The sequence below is a fragment of the Pipra filicauda genome, unplaced genomic scaffold (assembly GCF_003945595.2).
Source record: "Pipra filicauda isolate LSUMZ 115617 unplaced genomic scaffold, ASM394559v2 scaffold87_size3191425_pilon, whole genome shotgun sequence".
In the NCBI taxonomy this organism is placed as follows: domain Eukaryota; kingdom Metazoa; phylum Chordata; class Aves; order Passeriformes; family Pipridae; genus Pipra; species Pipra filicauda.
Window position 1 is genome coordinate 360,602 of NW_024105064.1, and position 17,684 is coordinate 378,285.

Below are 17,684 nucleotides of genomic sequence, written 5' to 3' on the forward strand. Positions count from 1 at the left end.
ATTACTGTTGGAAATTTAATGGGAAAATGTAGCGAAATCTCTGCTCCCACAAGCACCAGCTCCACAGGTCTGTGCTGTTTATAGAGCACAGTGATGTTGCCAAGGCCCTCTGCTGTGTGTGACTTTGAGAATGAAATGACCACCCATCATAGAATCACAGAATCATAGAATCATAGAATCACAGAATCACAGAATCAGCTGGGTTGGAAGGGACCTCTGAGATCATCAAGTCCAACCCTTGATCCAACCCCGCTGTGGTTCCCAGCCCATGGCACTGATGCCACATCCAGTTTCTTCTTAAAGACCTCCAGGGATGGAGAATCCACCCCTTCCCTGGGCAGCCCATTCCAATGGCTGAGCACCCTCTCTGGAAAGAAATTCTTCCTAATATCCCACCTAAACCTCCCCTGGCACAGCTTCAGACCCAGCCCTCTTGTCTTGCTGATCTTTGCCTGGGAGAAGAGACCAACCCCCCCTGGCTCCCCCCTCCTGGCAGGGAGTTGCAGAGAGTGAGGAGGTCTCCCCTGAGCCTCCTCTTCTCCAGGCTGAACAGCCCCAGCTCCCTCAGCCTCTCCTCACAGCACTTGTGCTCCAGTCCCTTCCCCAGCCTTGTTGCTCTTCTCTGGACCTGCTCCAGCACCTCAATATCATCCACCCATTCATCCATCCTTGGGCCCCCTTGGGAACCAAGATACTCAGTCAGTAAAGTATTCCTCTCCCCCCTGAAAAGCCCCCAGCAAATCCCACCTTTTGACTTCACGTGATTCCTTCAGTGTCAAAAGCAAAGGAACTCCACAAGCCCTTGGACTCTAAAAACACACCCTGTCTCTCCTCCTGGACTTCTCCTTTCGCAGAAACATTTCTATTCCTGTGCCATTTCCCAGCCTGTCACACTCGTCTCTGGGCTCCCACCCTGAAGCCAGACGAGTGCCCTCTCAAAGCACAGAGCTCCTGGTGGTGCCATATGGGCTTTTACTGCCATTACAGCACCCACTTACAGCCCATTCACCGCTGACAGGTCATGCCCTGGCTATTCCTCCAGCACATTATTTGTTTACCGTTCTTCCCTTCCTTCAGAGCTTTATTGATTGCTGTGCTTGCTCTGCGTGTTCCCTCTGATGGGAAGTCACACTCAGCAGTGGGGGGATGGACACCAGCACTGCTGCCTGTTCCCAAAACACCAGGGAGCTTTACTCTGTGGTCACATGAGAATCCACAGAGCAAACTTTTACACTGGAGTAGCTCCCTCAGATTAGCAAATGACAAAAAAAACCAAACCCACCAATCCCTCAAAACCCACACCTCTTTTTTTTTTTTACTGCTGAATCAGAACAAGCAAATCCTACAGAGATTTGAAATGTGTATCCCTCCTCTTGGCAAAATAACAGTACAGGCATCTGATCTTATTTACCAGGATGGCTGAGCCCTTGTCCCCCATGGCTCCTGTCTTTACTGAACCTTTGTCTGGCCTCATCTCTGATAGTGGACACCTCAGCATGTTTGGTGGTAACAGATTTGTCCCAGGCACTGGGAATTGCTCAATCCACAGCATCAGAGCATTTTTCCCTACTCCTCTTCCTGAACCTCTTTTATGGGGTTCCAGCTGACTGAAGGAGGGAAGGCAGCCAAACACCTACTCAACTTACAAACGACGAAAACCAGCACGTGAAATCCTGCTAAGTTGCAAAAAAATTGAAGATGAGAACACCCAACAAACTTGCCCAGAACTGCTGACAGAGCCAAGTCCCTTCAGTACCCTTCAGCCACCTTAGACAGCAGTGACCAGCCACGGGACAATCAAACCCTGATTAATTTTTGATCACCCTCTTGACTCTCGGTGTTTCCAGCTCACTGACAGAGGCTGTGCCTGCTACCTTGGCTGTGCTTTGGAGACCTTCTAGCTCCAGGCTGGCACGGGCAAACACATGTTCCTGCCCACATGTGGATTAGCAAAGACGGGATGAGCCCTGCAAACACTGCTCCCAGCATGTGGGTCCAGGGAAAGTGGCCTTCCTGCACACTGGCAGCATCAGAAGAGTGTGAGTTGTCCAGCAGTCCCCCCACACTTATTCCCTTGGGACCAGCCTTGTAGCAGAAAATTAAAACCAGTCACACTGCTTCTCTTATGTCATTAAAAAAAAAATAGAGGAAGAGGCCATAAAAAAAACCCAACCAGCAGCACAACTGATTCAGAAAACGATGTTTTTCTGTGCTCTGAACGAGGAGTCAGCAGCTCTGATTGCATGTGTGCAAATTCCCCCAAAGTTTCCCTGAAACTTTCCATTACAGAGAAGCAACTGAGCTCTAGTATTAAGTTTATGCTGATACTTGTTTGTTTACCTCAATGAAGAGTATCTGTTAGATCTTATCATGGCCGAGTGAATCACCCTCTACTACATATGTGTAGTTGGCTCTCCCCAAGGGAAGGAGCACGGCAGCAGTTCCACAGATTGCAAGTGCTCTGTGTTAAAGGGGCTTCTCCCAGCACCGCTTTTTCCTCCCCTTTTTTGGCTGGTTGCCTTCACTGAAGAACAAAATTCTGGTGGGAGGACTGAGAACAGCCAAGTGACAGGTTGTTTCCTTTAACATACAAGGCAGTTGTAGTTTTATGCTGTCTGTGTGCATCACAGATTTACGAAAACCAAAAGATCTGCTTAGGTAACTCAGGAAAATATCTCTGCGAGAGCCCACAGGGCAAGGAGGGAGCACCTGCTAAATCCTAAGCAGAGGTCCCTGGAAGATTTGTCATGGGAAACCAAACCAGGAAGGGTAACAGCCCTAGGAATTAATCTGAACGACATGAATGAGCGTCACCATGAAATCACCAGCGACCAAGCGACATCCAGCACACAGCAGAGACTGGCTGTTAAATCTTATTAACTGTGTCCTTGTATCACAGCAGACAGCTCTGCCCACAGATCAGACACCACAGCATTACACTGCAAAAATCATTCATGTGCCTGCTGGTGGCTCTGGAAGGAACTGTAGAATGAAGGAGAAAAAAGGAATCCTAATGGAAATCTGTTCCTGTCATTTAGAAGCCTGGATTAACCAGCATTCTGTCCGATCCCTTTACAGCCCTGGTACCAACTCAAATATGGAAAAGCCAGGCAACCCTCCTCCACAAACACTTGCACCAGCTGTGCTCCTCTCCCTGTATCACTGCTCACATCTGGCACCACTGGTAACTATTGAAAAGCCACAAAAATGGTACTTAATTTGCAGGAGCCTTTGGTGGAAGAAGCTTGAACGAGAGGATGCCCCCTCCCTCCCTGCCCTGCTCTGCCTGCAAAGCTCATACATTATTCTTCATCTCTCCCCAGCCACTGAATGAAGGAGTATCTTACCCCACTCCCCTTCCTTTCCCATCCCCAGTGAAGTCCTGTCTCCCCGTGCTTTGGCAGCTGTTTTTCCTTCTCCTCCCGGCCCATTTGCCTGCTGTTGCCTTGCTAATTATTTTTACAAGGCTCAATAATTGATGCAATCTTTCCCATTTTTCATCTCCTTCCTACAGCACTGTCTGGCAAGCCAGGAACTCCTCCAGCAGCTGTGCTCCCTTGGCTGCCCACCCACCTCCTGGGGAGAGGGACCAGCGCCAGAACAAGACTCTGCAGCCTGATCCTCTATTTACCTTTCTCTGGACTCAGCAACTATTATCCAGAGGAGCAGCTTTTGAAGTCACTTAGCAACGTGCCAGCAAACCAAAGCTCTGATGTCACCAACAAAAATAGCATCTCAGAAACACCCAGTTGTCTCATGCCTTGGACCAAAGTGTCTGTGGACATGTAGCTCAGTTCCTCAAAAATTGTTGCTTCTGGAGAATTTCTCTTCGACCCACTGGCAGACAAAGGAGCAACACAGCGATTTCAGGTTAAAAACAATCTTCCATTCTGCAATAACCAGACTGATGAGAGCACAGGGCTCCTGGTGCCTCTCTAAAGCACGTGGCATTGAACAGGAGCACAGACCAGATGCTGAAGTGACACGGCTCTATATTGAGGAGCAGTTCCCTCAACCCCTCAAGTTATTCACCTACAAAGACGAATTACAGATTTAAAATAACTTTCTTCACATTTTGCCTCTTACTGATGGTCAAACAGGCCATTTGCCCCCCTCCCAACGCAGAGGGGAGAAAACACGGCAGTAAATACAGGAATTACACCGACAGCAACTTCTTTGGTTTTTTATGAATGCTGTCAGGCCTCCAAAAACCAGAACTCACAGCTCTTGAGAATTTTCAATTCTTTGCTAATTTTCAGTTCAAAATTGCTGCCTGGCTCTCAGTTTGGGAACCACTTCTCTGAGCAGTTCACTGTAGTCCAGCCTCTGTTCAGGCTGCCCGGGGTCATGGGAAGGTAGGGCAGCTCCTCACTGCTGCACTCCAAACCAGAGGCTTCCCCATTTCACACACCCTGAGCAAACCTACACTGCCTGGTGTGTTTTGAGGCACAAAATCCCAGACTCTGCAGGAATCAGCACTGGTGGTTCAACGTCCAGCTTTGTTCTGGCACGGAGCACGTCTGGCTGATTGTCACAAGATCCCTAAGCACAGGACACATTCTAGTTTTGTCCATTCAAGAGCAGCTTGAGGAAGACAACTGCCAAGGGGGCAAATTAATGGATAGTTCTGCTGCACAGCACTGAGCAGTGCATTTATGAGGGGCACCCCCCCCCCCCCAGCATCACCCCCTTGGAGAGCCACTTCTGTGGGACACAGTGACAGGATCCCACCTGGAGGAACACATAACCCTGCAGTGCCTTTTCTGGAGCCTGCACCAGGACCTTTAGCAGGTGTTTCCAGAGGTTTCTTCCAGCCTACCAACCTCCACCCCTGTCCTCCCCTCCGCTTGCAGCTTGTTGTTTCTAAGAGCAGTGGTGTGAAAAAACAGGAAGCCATGCAGAGAAGAGAGAGAATACAGATTGAGGCACGAAACTGCACCAGCACCAGCTCCCCCAGCACTCACCCCACCCCCTCTTCCCCTCCCACCCCCTCACCACAGGCCACATTCTCGATGAGAAATGCTCTACTCGCTCTTGACGGGAAACTGGTTACGGAGTCGCGTGGCCGGAGAGCCATGGAGGGAGGGGAAATCCAGCAGCACGAAGGGGAACATCTCACTGGGCTCTGCTGAGCTTGGGGGGGTCCCATGGCCGTGGAATAAAAGGAACAGGCTGAACAGACACTGCTCCACAGGCAGCTCTGCATCCATTTTGCGCTCCGTGGAAAAGTGTGTAACTCCTTTATCCTCAAAGGTTCAGATTTGCAGCTTCAAATATCTACTGAGGACCATTCCACAGGCTGTTGGAGCTTTATCCATGGTCTGCTGCAATCAATCAGCTCTTTGCACCATTTTATGCCCATATAACCTGTTAAAAGGATAAGGATTCCGAGTCTCATCTCCCTACTGAAGAAGGACAGAGGATTATCTTGCCTGCAGCTCTCTGCATTCACAGCTCTCCCAACTCACCCTCTGCTGGCAAATTCTGACACAAAGACTTCTGTTTTGCAGGAGTCTTCCTTGCTCACGCCCTTATCTCTTCAGTCTCCAGCATCAGGCTGAGAGATTAAAAGGGTGGAGATGAGGAAACTGCAGTCAGGGGCAAAAACACGAGTGGGGGACAGAAAGGCCGAGCAAACTGCTGACAAACACACAGATACCCCAGTTCCATTCCATGGAAAGCATTCCCAGCTTTGTTGCTGCACATAACCACATCTGGGCTTGACCAACCATCTGGGTAACACAAGAGGGAAGGAAGCAACACCTTGGGAATCCTGGTGATGCTGAAAGCCAGGAAGAAGAAGCCCAACACCAAAGGCAGCTTGGCCAGTGCTTCTGGAGACCAGCACTCAAAATTTAAAGTGAATGCAGTGGGATGAGTGTGTACAACCTGAGTGGGTAACAGCTCACAAAACGAAGGCACAAAATGACCTACCACATCCCACAGTGAGCGACAGCTCAGGGTCAGTTATGGGGATTAACATGTCAAAATATCAGCACCTCCCCATGCCATGCTTGGATTTTGTCAATCAAAAGTCTTTTATATCTGTACTAACTCAGCACCATGCAGAAATTGGCCTCCTCTTCTACTGGCACCAGATAAGGCCTCCTCTTCTACTGCTAGTAACACATAAACCCATTTTTAATTGCTAAAACCAAAGGGGAAGGAGTGAAGACAGACTTGAGGCCACAAAATGTACAAGAATAAACAGTCTGATATCTGCTGGTGGGAAAGGGGAATGCTGTATTTCCTCAGTCATACCCAAAGCCTCTGCACTGCTCACAGAGGGATGTGCTGGGCTGAGGTTTATTTATAAAACCTATAAGAATGTTGACCTGAGGCTGTAACTTGAAGAAAAATAAGCAGAGGTCAGATTTTCTAAATGCAGTCGCAAGCCCAAGAGAGAAGCTTACCAGTAAGAGCCTCAGCTGTTGGAGGGAGGCAGAGCACAGGGGAAGCTCCAGCCCTTCTGAGCCACCAGGAAAGCCGAGCAAACCGGGAGCCATCCCCTGGTTTAAGTGCAGCCCATGCAGCAGCTTTCTGTTCCAGCCACAGAGGCGAGGCAGGGACTGGGGGGGAGTTCGGGGGTGCCTGAAGGAGGCTGAGGGGGATTCCCAGCACCTCCCTGTGCTGGCAGAGGTAGCCAGTCTTCCCAGGCTCTTAGGGTTTTTTTTTTTGTCTTTTTAAATAATGAAAAGAGAGAGAGGCTCCTACAAGTGGTGAGATACAGAGCAGGGCCTTTGTCTAAGTGCTCTGAATAGTTCTTTGGAGGAGCCCATCCCCGCTGACAATTGAAGGAGCCTCTGGAGAATACAGACAGCTCAAAGAGATGATTAACTCTTTTGTGGCATCCGTATCAGGGCATCCACGTAAGAGACAGAACCATTTGCTACTGGGGCTGTGGCTCATTACCCAAACCTGCTCCCAAAAAAGGACAAAGCAGGTGCAATAAGGAGCATAAAAGGAGGAAGAGCTCCTCACAAAGTGGTCTGCAATCCAAATACTTGACCCACAAGTAGCTCAGTCACGTGCATCCCTACTACTCTTACAGGGAATACCATGAACTCCACCTGCATTTGTTTGGATCTGACCATGGACCTCATCACCTCGAGAGAAATTATCCAAGCCCAGCATGACAGGGGCACTGCTGGGAGGGGGTGAGCAGGAGGGACCACTGCGGGTGAAAATAGCACTGGGACGTTCCCATCTCCATGTGCAGGGTTTTAGAATCTCTCTTTGACATTGCTCCAACACGTATTTATTGTTTCGTTTTCCGGAGGGGGTGGAGGAGATGCTGGGCTTTCACTAAAAACCCGTTTTAGCCTCGAGCGCCGCTCCTCACTCTGGGATGCTGGCACAAACGCCCCATCTAGTGGCAATCACAAACCGATTAAGTGCTGGCAAATAAATCACTCTTTACCAACTAAACAGGCTGCTAAAAGCGATCAAGGGCCAACATGACACATGAACCCACTGGAAAAAGAAGACAAAGCTCTTGACTCTTCCTTGTGTCCTCAAAAGCCTGCCACACCTGTATGTGTTTTTTTGAGAGATGAATATCAAGAGCTGGACCAATGCAAAATTCCTGCATCTATAATTACTTTGTATAATTTGACATTATTAGCATTTCTTAATGCACAGAACTCCTGTGCCCGTTTATTCACAATATAAATCATAACACAGGCTTTAACTGGAAACCTGAGACTACTTTCCTATGCTTTGCCTGATATATTGCATTCTCTCTCACAGTCTCCACTGCCTAGAAGGCATTCAGCATTTCATGCAGTTTCTAATACACAGCATTATCTTGCAGGATTTAGCCCCATCCATATCTATTTCCTGTTCTTCAGAAACCTGACATATAAACAGAGCTCTTGCTATGTATTAGTAATTATGTAAAGCTTGAAATGGCATTTCCAGTGTCTCTGCTGCAGTTGCTGAATAAAATGCAGGCTTATGTACCGACCACAATTTCCTTTTCTAGACAGTAAACTTTTTTTTGTTTAGGAATACCTGGGGCCTGAATGCTGTAGCTGTGAACACCATCACAGAGAAGTCTGCTGATAAACTACAATTATAATTTAAATGCATCCCGGACAGTTAAAAACTAGGACTGCTCTAGGAAATCCTGAAAACTTAACCAACCCCCCCAAAAAAACCCAACAAAAATACCCCGCCCCCAAACACCTCCCTACCCACCACTTTTAAAAGCCAGAGTTAACTGGGAAGTTCATTTATTTACTGAATCTCACACAGACAGATGAAGGATAAGACGGTCCTCACAGGATCTCCAACATAAAAAAAGGAACTTCCATCTACTAAATCATCAAAGACAAGGGATGAACAGTAAATCAGTTCTTCCCAAATTAAAATGCAACTGTAGAATTCCAAATGGAAAGACTTTTAAATGCCTGATATTAAAAAAATCTTGTGTCCAGGACCCAAATTCACTCGTTGTTTTGGAAAACCTTGGGCCAGATGTCGATAGTGATTTCCACTGGGCTCACCATCTCCGTGTGAGAATGGATGCCCCAGACACAAGAGCCACAGTTAATCCAAAAGTTAAAATGGGAAATAACAACAGGAAAAAAAAAAAAAAAAAGAAGCCACAAAACCCCAACAGTTAAGTCCACTTTTGAGTATGAAATGTCCGTGTCTTGGTACCTGCAGGATTACATGGGCCAGAGAACACACAGTAAAGTGCTCCTTTAGCGGCAAGTTGCTGCAAATGGTTTCAAATATCTGAAAATCACTTTTTTTTAAAATTTGTTCTCCTGCCTGGGCTGCATCGCTGCTACCACAGCACAGACAAAGCCGAAATGGATGACCAATTCCTCACTCTGCACCCACAAAAGCCAGAGGTGCCCGAGTGCCTCACGAGCCACGGGCACACAGCCCCGAATCCACCGGGCTATAAATTCACTTTATAATCTCTTATTTCCGAAAGGAATAATCACGGCAGGAGCGATCTTTACCTAAGGGGAGCATAAAAGCAGCCCTGTCATCGCATTTGGAGCCCACCCCGCTCAGCACCCCCGGCAGGGAGGCTGAGGAGGGAGCTCCCCTCACACACCCACCCCCCCCCGTGTGAGGGCACCGCGTCCCGAAATGGAAGTAAAGAAAGGGCCATCATTTAATCACTTACCCCAGCTCATCCCTGCCAGCTGGATGCCGAGCCATGGGCAGCCTCAGCCCAGGAGCCATCCCTGGGCCGGCACAAAGGGGTACGACATCCCCCGGGCTGAGGCGAGTGCGGGTCCCCGGGGCAGGAGACCCTCCCGGGCCTCGCCAGCACAGAGCAGGGGCAGGGACGGGCTGAGGGGAGGGCACTGAGCCCCCCCGGCTGGGCCCAGGCCTCTGGATAACGGGGGGATTCCCTGGGGAAAATGATGTCCTGGCCCTTCAGGAACGGGCATAGCCGCTGCCTGTCTCCAAGAGAGGGTATTCCACATCAAACCCCACCCAGAGAGCCCTTCTTGAAACCCCCCCACCCCGGGGACAGGTTTCAGCCTGCACGGGGCCCACCGCCGGGTTTCTAAGGAGACTCCATCTACTGGACCTTTACCTGGGCAATGGAAAAATCAGAAAATCCAGATAAAACCACCAGTGGGAGGCACACAATGAGAGTCAGACTTTCAGAAACCCTTCCTATTTCCCTAATTGTGTGCACTGTGGAATTAATGGGAGTGCAGAGGTCAAAATCAATACCCAAAATTCAGCAGCTGTAGTTTTACATATATGAATTGTTCACATATGCTCTAAACTGCAGCAGGCACTTAACAACTCTGCCAAGCAGAAGAGAACCATGCCTTATTTAGAACAAAAACCCCATAAGAATTTGTTTCAGTTACATACAGTTACCAAAAGCTTCAAAATAGAGCAATCCTTATGTACCTGCATTCCCCTTTGGGCACTGAATTGATTTTATAGCCAGAGTCCAAATACACTTCTTCGAAGTATAGCAAATGGTTTGGTGTTTAAAGATATCAGGAGCTACATGAAAAATGAGATGAAAAGAAAAAAACAACTTGAAACATGACAGAACTGCAGCATCTTTAATGTGTTGGCATCCCGTAAAAACAACCATAAAGTTGTCGCCCCATCTAAATCTAACAGTATTTCATTGTTTATAACATACTGGTAGAATTTAAAGATGACATTCAGAATCACTTCATAAACATAAAAAAATATAAAATAACTATAAAACTGGATTTCAGTTGTACCTACTTTCAAGAAAAGCATCAAAATAGTTTAAGTACTTTTTGAAGCCACAACTCTTAGGAAATACCACTCATTAATATAACATATAATAAATGCTGCTCTTCACATAACAGTATTTGAATCCTTCTCTCCCTTAAACTTAAAACGTGGTTCTTATTGGAAGCATATTTTGTCTCTGAACCCTTATTTTGAGAGAAAAGCATAAAAACTACTCCCTCTGAAACCCAAAGGGAAAACATTATTACACGGTAATATATAAGAAACTTGTTAACAATGAACGTATGCAAACATACATAACCAGCAACAGTATAAAACAACCCGTATGAAAAATCCCATATAAATTCACTTCAAATACAAACCCACAAGATTTCCAGTATTAACCCAAACACCTTTGGGGTTTGTTGGTTTGGGGTATTCCCCCCCCCCCCAAAAAAAAAAACCCCAACAAAACCAAAAAACCAAACCAACCCCACAACATAGATATTGCTTTTCCATAAAACCTTGAAAGAAAAGCTTCAAAATAAATTAAGGACACTTGAAAAAAATAACTTCCCTGCACGAACCGAGGAGTAGCATGTGCATGACTCCTCCTCGCGTACTTTCAGAGGTCGCCCGTGTTCTGCGGCTCCCTCTCAGGCTGCCTGAAGGTTCAAACACCAAAACCGTAATTAGTCCCCTGCCTGAAGGTTCGAACAACAAAACCATAATCCCTCCTTCCCCAAATCCAAACCGATGCAGTAGAGAAACGCAATTCATCCTCCTCGGGGCACAGAGGACCGAGACAGGGGGAGCATCTCAGTCACCGCAACGGGCACTTCTCACGCGGCGCTTCCCGGGCGGTTTGAAATCGCTTTCTCAGGAATCCAGCGGGTTTCAAACGCTTTCTCGGGAACCCAGCGGCGATGCAGCAGCGCCCCGAGTCCGGCCGGGGGGGGGTCACTTGAAGGAGGGCGACATCCTGGCGCCCAGTTCGCGGGGCATCCCCGCATCCAGCGGCCAGGCGGGGAAGCCCTGCGGCGGCCCCAGGAGCCCGGCGGGGGCCCAGCCGGGCAGCTCCGGGCAGAGGCACCCGCAGGGCAGCGCCAGCGCTGCCCAGGGCCCGTGCGAGCAGCCTGCGGGGACCGGGGACACCGCGACGGGCTGCGGCGGGGACCAGGGCGCGGTGGGCAGCGGGGCGGGCGGCGGTGGCGGCGATGATGATGATGATGATGATGATGATGATGATGATGATACGGGTGGGCGGCGGAAGCGGCGGCGGCGCCCGCGATAATCGCCCTCCGGGAACATGTCGTGGAAAGCGGGATCCAGCACCCAGTCGCCGCCGCGGCTGCCGCGGCGGGGCAGGCGTCGGAAGCAGGAGTTGAGGCTGAGGTTGTGGCGGATGCTGTTCTGCCAGCCCGGGGAGCAGCCGCGGTAGTAGGGGAAGTGCTCGGCGATGAAGGCGTAGATGCCGCTCAGCGGGAGCCGCTGCTCGGGGCTGGCGCGGATGGCCATGGTGATCAGCGCCACGTAGGTGTAGGGAGGCTTCTCCGGCTCGCCCGGGTCGGTGCCCGACATCGCCGGGTCGGTGCCCGCCGCCCGCAGCTCGCCGGGGTCCGCCTCGCCCATGGCCCCACTGCGTTGCGGCCCCGCGCTGCCGCCCTAAAACCCTCTCCCCACGTCTCCCCTCCCACCCCTCGGCCCGGCCCGGCCCGCTCCGGGAAGTTGGGGGTCGCGGCGGGGTCGGGACGGCGCGTTGGCTCCACAAACCCAAACACTGAGGAGCGAGACACAGCAGCGACGGCGGGGCGGCCCCGGGCAAAGGCAGCCCCGGCAAAGCTCGGAGCTTGGGGGGCAAAAATCCCTGTAGTAAAAGCGGCCAAATCCATCATTTCTTACCGTTCCGGCGGGTTCGGGTGCCTGGCTGCACACCCGCTACTTACAGGTGCCAACACCCCCCCGGGGAAGGGTCGCTCGGGGGTCCCTGCGGGCACCGGGAGGAGGATGGAGGAGCAGAGCTGTGGTGCAGCAACCCGGATTCCACCGGTGCTGCATCCGTGCAAGTCACTAAATCCTTCAGAATACATCCCTATGCACAGAATTATTAGTGGGCCTATGCCAGTTATTTAATTAAAATAAACCCTCCTTTAAAAACTACTTCCTTGATCACCCTTAATTAATTAAAAACCCACAAAAGTGCCTCAATTTAAAAAAAAATCTGGAAGGGTTTTTGGACGGAATCAGTCCCTCTTTTCCAAAAGTTGTACAGGGCTAAGAAACAGAAGGAAAAAAAATCGATGACTATCAGGCTGCTGTTCCCATTTACAAAAACTACCAACACTGGTGGCTCATATTTTAAAAATAATGCACAGGTCTTTGAACAGAAAACTTCTACTGGGCTGGATGGAACTATTTAAATAGCTAAGAATGAAACATCCCTACTGGTTATAACAAATCTGCCAACAGCAGAAGGGAGCTCTGATGGAGCAGAGGAAAGACTCAGCAGTGTGGCCACAGTGGTTGTTTTTCTGCCCTGTGTAATGCAAAAGCAATTAAACACGATGGCACCGCTGAAAATAAAAACAGGTTGCAGAAGCAAACAGGTCCCCAACACTGAAAGAACAGGGGTGAAAGGAAAAGTGCCTGAGAAGTGCATCCCCTCCTGCCCAGCAAAACACAGAACTTCTCCAGGTATTTAAAGATACAGAGAATACACGGCCAGGTCTTGAAACAAATTAGCAGCCCATTTTAACAATCTAAACATGAGTCATAAAAGTATAAATGGAGGAAAATGACAACCTTTGAAGCCTGTGATCAGAAAGCCTATGTCTAAAAGCTTATACCACCTGTCCCTTAACATACATTTCAAAATAAAAACATAAAGTTAAGACCATGCAACAATATGTAAAACACTCTCAGTCACCATCCCACAGAACAAAAAAAAAAAATCCCTTAAGTGCCAAATGAACACAAAAGTACAGTGTGCATATAACTGGACCACACACACTAAGGTGAAAACTTATCCATTTTTATTTTTTAAAGAAAAATATTCTTCTTTAAACACAAAGCATGAACTAAAAACCTCTGAGGAACAGCTTCTCCTTCCTTGGAGCACGTTTAACTAAACTGTACAGTGATAGAGCTCCCCAAAGAAGTATACACACATAACATACAGTCTTTCACAGGAAATAAGGTTTAGGACTTGAAATTGTCCTGCTCACCCTCTCTAGATACCCATTCAATCCAAAAGTACTCTGTACCTTACTCCCACCACAGGACACAGTGATGATAATTTCTGGATGCAGAAAAGAAAAAAAAAAAGAAAAAAGTGTTGGCCAAATTGGCCCTTTCTAACCTTTTAACAAATGTCTGTGAGAGAGGTTAAGACCATCATTTCCAGGAATGGTGCTTGGAAGAAAAAATATAGCAGCATCCACAGGCAACACAAGCCCTTCATTCCAGCTGCCCTGTTTTAAGGAACCCAGCCAGTTCAGCAGTGTCTTACAGGTATTCCCATCACCCAAGAAAATGAGGTGGGAATCCAACATTCACAGGCCGGATCTGTTGCTTGAACAAACAGCCTAAAATTCAGTGAATCTGGCCTACATATGCCAGTTCCCCCACCCCCACCCCAGAGGGACCAATTTAATGTCTAAAATTTTATGTAAAAAGATAAGTTGTTCTACCAACTCCCTCTATCCCATCAAATAGATATGGGCATAATATTTGTCACATCTGCCAAACTACCCAGACTGTGGAACTGGAACCAAACTCTAAAATCCAAATTCTTTCTAAGTCGGAACAGCAAAATCATCTACAGTATCTGCAAGGTCTCAGAACATGCCTAACAAGCCCATATGCAAAGAAAAAGTACCTGGGCATTTCCAATGGAAGGTAGGAAATGGAAAAGGTCTGGAAACAGAGCTCACTTATACTCCACCTGATCATTAACTGTTGGTATTATTAAGTAATGCTCACATCTTTATCACACCATTTTGTAAAGAGCTTTTTTCCATCCCACTCCAACAATTTTTGCAGTAGGAAAAATATTAGAAAAATAAAATCTCCCCCCGACCAACACTGTATGAAGATCAACAACATCAGTCACGAAGACTTTTACAGGGGGACCAGATCAACTTTTGTTTCCTCCAAACCAGCTTCATATAGAAAAGAGCAGCAAGATAGACACAGTATCTACGAGCTAGATTAAGGCCAACAATATAGAGACAAACATGGGCTCAGATCTTTTGAAATGAAGAAACCCTCCAGATGTTTTTATACACCTGCACACACACACACACACATACACACACTCACACACACACACTCATGGATTCTTCAAGCAAAGGCTTCACAACTGTGAGAGCACCACTGGAGAGTGTTCTAGCACCAGAATGAAAAACTTGGTTGTCTTCCCTCTTCACCAATAAAATCCAAAGTCTTTATATTGCTTTGGACAAGGTCACCAAACACCCCTCCAGGAACAGTGACAGGTCAGAGTGTTCCTGTTCTGGAATAGGAGTGGGAAGAGGTGTGTTGAGAGGCTGCAGCTCCTTGGTTGCTGGAAAGGAGGAGAAGGTTTCTATTGCAATCTGGTCGAGACCGAGAGCAACTTGGATCCAGGTGGGTGTGATGGTAAAACCCAGAGCAGGCTGGGAGGCGAAGGTGGGAAGTTTGCATACGTGGAGTCACAGTGCACATCTGTTGGTGTGACAAAGACAAGCACAGCCACAGTATTTTCTGGCAGCTTGTCTCTGTACAGGAGGCCCCTCAGGTAGGACAAGGATCCGTGAATGGGACGTCACACACTGCACCAGGACATCACGAAACCCAAACAGCAGAGGTTTAAATAGAAGCTTGGAAGTTGGTCTGCTAGCATCTTGCCTATACACATGCTCAAGTGAGCCTGCAGAAGTCTATAAAAGGGGACAAAGATCTTTTTACAGCAAGGTTATGGGTCCAGTTTGGCTACAAGGAACAATTCATGCAAGTTACAATAGAATCCATCATCAGCCCACAGCACATCTTCCTGCTGCAGGTCTGTCCTGGCTCCAGGGCTTTGTGTGGGAGGTGTTGCAGCTCCCGGAGGGGGCTGGGAGAGATGCCGAGTCAGGAGTGGCATCTCCTCAGCCTCTCAGATCAGCACGTGTGGGTGAGTCTGTGCTCCAGCAGTGCCAGGCAAAGCAGGAGGAGCAGACCTTGCTGAAACTATGCAAGGAGACGTGGAAAAGACAAAGAGAGACTTAAATTTTTCAGTGCTTGAATCAGCAGCAGCAAAGCCCCACTGAAGCTGTCATATGCATGCTGATGAGTCTGGTTATGACTCCAGTGATACTAAGTGAGGCTGTGGTGGGGACTTGATCAAAACACAAAAGAAAAAAAATGAGGTGAAAGGAAGGTGTGAATTCCAGGTTCAGAGCAGAGAATGGTCAGCACTGATAGACTTTGTTCTTTGCACATGCAAGAGCACAAGAAAGGGAACAGCAGCAAACTGAAAGGGAGGGAAAGACACAGTAAGCCCAACACTAATTTAAGATGCAAACACGGGACAGTGGGGTGGGGGAGAGAAATTTGAGGTAAAGGAGCCCAAGGGAAGACACAACAGAAAAACTCTTAATAGAGCAAGTCCTGCTTCAAGAAATACACAGCTAATGCCAGTCAGCTCTCTTTTCACCAGGTATTCTTGACACACTGGTAAATCTTCTCTTTGCACTTGGTATTTATAAATCAAAACACGAAGACATTTTTTTTTCCCTAGGATGCACTAAATGATTTTGAGTGTTCTGCACAATACTCTAAATGGCCCCTGAATTCCAAGCAATGCTGAAGACTCACCCAAAAGCAGAAATGCCAAATGATAAACTGCTTTTAGAAATCAAGGGTTACTTCCCCTGGGTTAGAAACAAAGAATCTATCCAGAAGGCTGAACTGTACAGGTTTGGCATTTTGAGAGCACCTGGGCATTTAACTAAGAAATATTTGAAACAGTTACTCAGCAAATCCCAACATCAGGCTGAGGCATCAGGTTTGTGGACAGATGTGCACAATCAGACAGCCCCTCACCCACCTCTGACAGAACAGGTTTGTGCGATTTACAGCAAGAACAAGCTCTGCCACCCACTGCTCCAGTGAAAACACCAGCAGAGCTGGGAGCTGAAGCCCTTTGACTGGGGTGCAAATCACAGCAGGATCCTTTCTTCTTACAGACTTCACTGGAACAGAATTAATGCCTCCTGGGTAAAGCAAAGCACATCCTCGTTCTGCTGCAGCCCCCCCAGATGTCTGTGTGGGGGCTGTGCAGCACAGTGTGGTTGCAGGCATGGACAGACAGCAGGACAGAACCAGCATGACCAGAAGGAGAACCGGCCAAAGTGGCCTCAGGGCCAGGTCCAGGTGGAAGAACATGGACATCTAAGATGCAAGAACATGACAGAGCAGCCAAGGTCACCCACGTGCTTAGGCAAGCTTAAGGCAACTAAAGAAAATTCACTGATAGTTTAGAGGAGAGTGCCAAAGGGAAGAGAGAAGAGGAACCATGGAGCAGAGGCTGGGGATGCTGCTACAGTAGCCAAAGCCCAGCACCAGCTACTAAGCCATCCCTCTTCTTCAGCTCATTTGCTCTAATTCTCCTCATTTTACCAGCACCATCAGCACGAGGTCAATATGTCAGAAAGAAGAGCTGGGATAGGTTCCTAAAAACGTAGCTCACGCATTTTCAGGCTTGTGTCTCAGGTCAGTTCTTTTGAAATAAAAGTGTGTGGGCCGTTTAACAGGCCTCCTGCTTTGAACTGGAGCTTTCTGCCACCTCCAGGGGCAATCCTGGGATATGTTCTACCTGGAAGTGATGGCAGCAGCTACCCAGGTTCCTTGTCATGAGTGTTGGGTGTACAGTAGTTCTTTAAAAACCAGCATGCACCAGTGGCATGGCCATGAGACATGAAGCCATGGTTGAATTCTGGTTATCTCCTCAGGACCAGGTGGACCCAGGAGGACAGGGAGTGTGGGCCCAGATCAGCGCAGGCTCCGGTAGACATAGGCTGACGTGAACACAGCGTTGAGGGTCAGGCTCACAGCCAGCAGGCCCCGGAGAGCAGAGGTACCAAAGCGACCTTAGAGGAGGGGAACACAGGGGAAAAAGGGAATAGCAGAAAGAGGTATTAAAGAACTGATGAGAACAGTGAACATAGGCTGTACTGCTTCTCTCTCTTTGACCAGTGTTTTCACCATAAGCAGAAGTCACTGAAGGACTTTTCCTGTCAGGAAAGATTCCTCTGCTCTCTTTGGCTCTATTCTCAATCTCATCGCTGTTCTTGACACCTGCATCCCCACCCCTTTCCCTCTGTCTCAGTTTAGCACCCTGTCAATGCTCTTCAGACAGTCCAAAGAACAGGAACAGCCTTGTTAAGGTCTTAGAATAGCAGGCACAAGTTCCATTTTGCTACTACTTATTTATTTGATCTGAAGATCAGGTCACTGCAGCACAG

The 17,684-nt window shown here is 48.3% G+C and overlaps 2 protein-coding genes across 6 annotated transcripts in view; both read right to left on the minus strand.

Annotated features, from left to right (window-relative positions):
• Positions 1-11,157: 11,157 nt before the first annotated feature.
• On the minus strand, positions 11,158-11,795 carry LOC120325204 (forkhead box protein D4-like). Its single transcript, XM_039390896.1, has 2 exons — positions 11,455-11,795; positions 11,158-11,361 (listed from the first exon to the last, which is right to left on the minus strand). Exons 1-2 carry the CDS (start codon positions 11,776-11,778, stop codon positions 11,158-11,160), a joined length of 528 nt encoding a protein of 175 aa, XP_039246830.1. The 5' UTR covers positions 11,779-11,795.
• A 1,417-nt stretch (positions 11,796-13,212) lies between these two features.
• The window catches only part of TMEM201 (transmembrane protein 201), a 29,473-nt gene continuing 25,001 nt past the window's right edge, over positions 13,213-17,684 (minus strand). For all 5 annotated transcript variants that reach the window (XM_039390848.1, XM_027728578.2, XM_027728577.2 and 2 more), the window contains exon 11: positions 13,213-17,309. In XM_039390848.1, the coding sequence (XP_039246782.1) occupies positions 17,212-17,309 (98 nt within the window). In that variant the 3' untranslated portion in view covers positions 13,213-17,211. The remainder of the gene's footprint in view (positions 17,310-17,684) is intronic.

What these genes read in the sequence shown, in the direction of transcription:
- LOC120325204 (XM_039390896.1), bottom strand. Translation starts at nt 11,778, where the DNA reads ATGTCGGGCACCGACCCGGGCGAGCCGGAGAAGCCTCCCTACACCTAC. An exon ending in GCCGCTTCCGCCGCCCACCC is followed by an intron (nt 11,362 to 11,454) that starts GTATCATCATCA and finishes TCCCCGCCGCAG; the next exon opens with CCCGTCGCGGTGTCCCCGGT.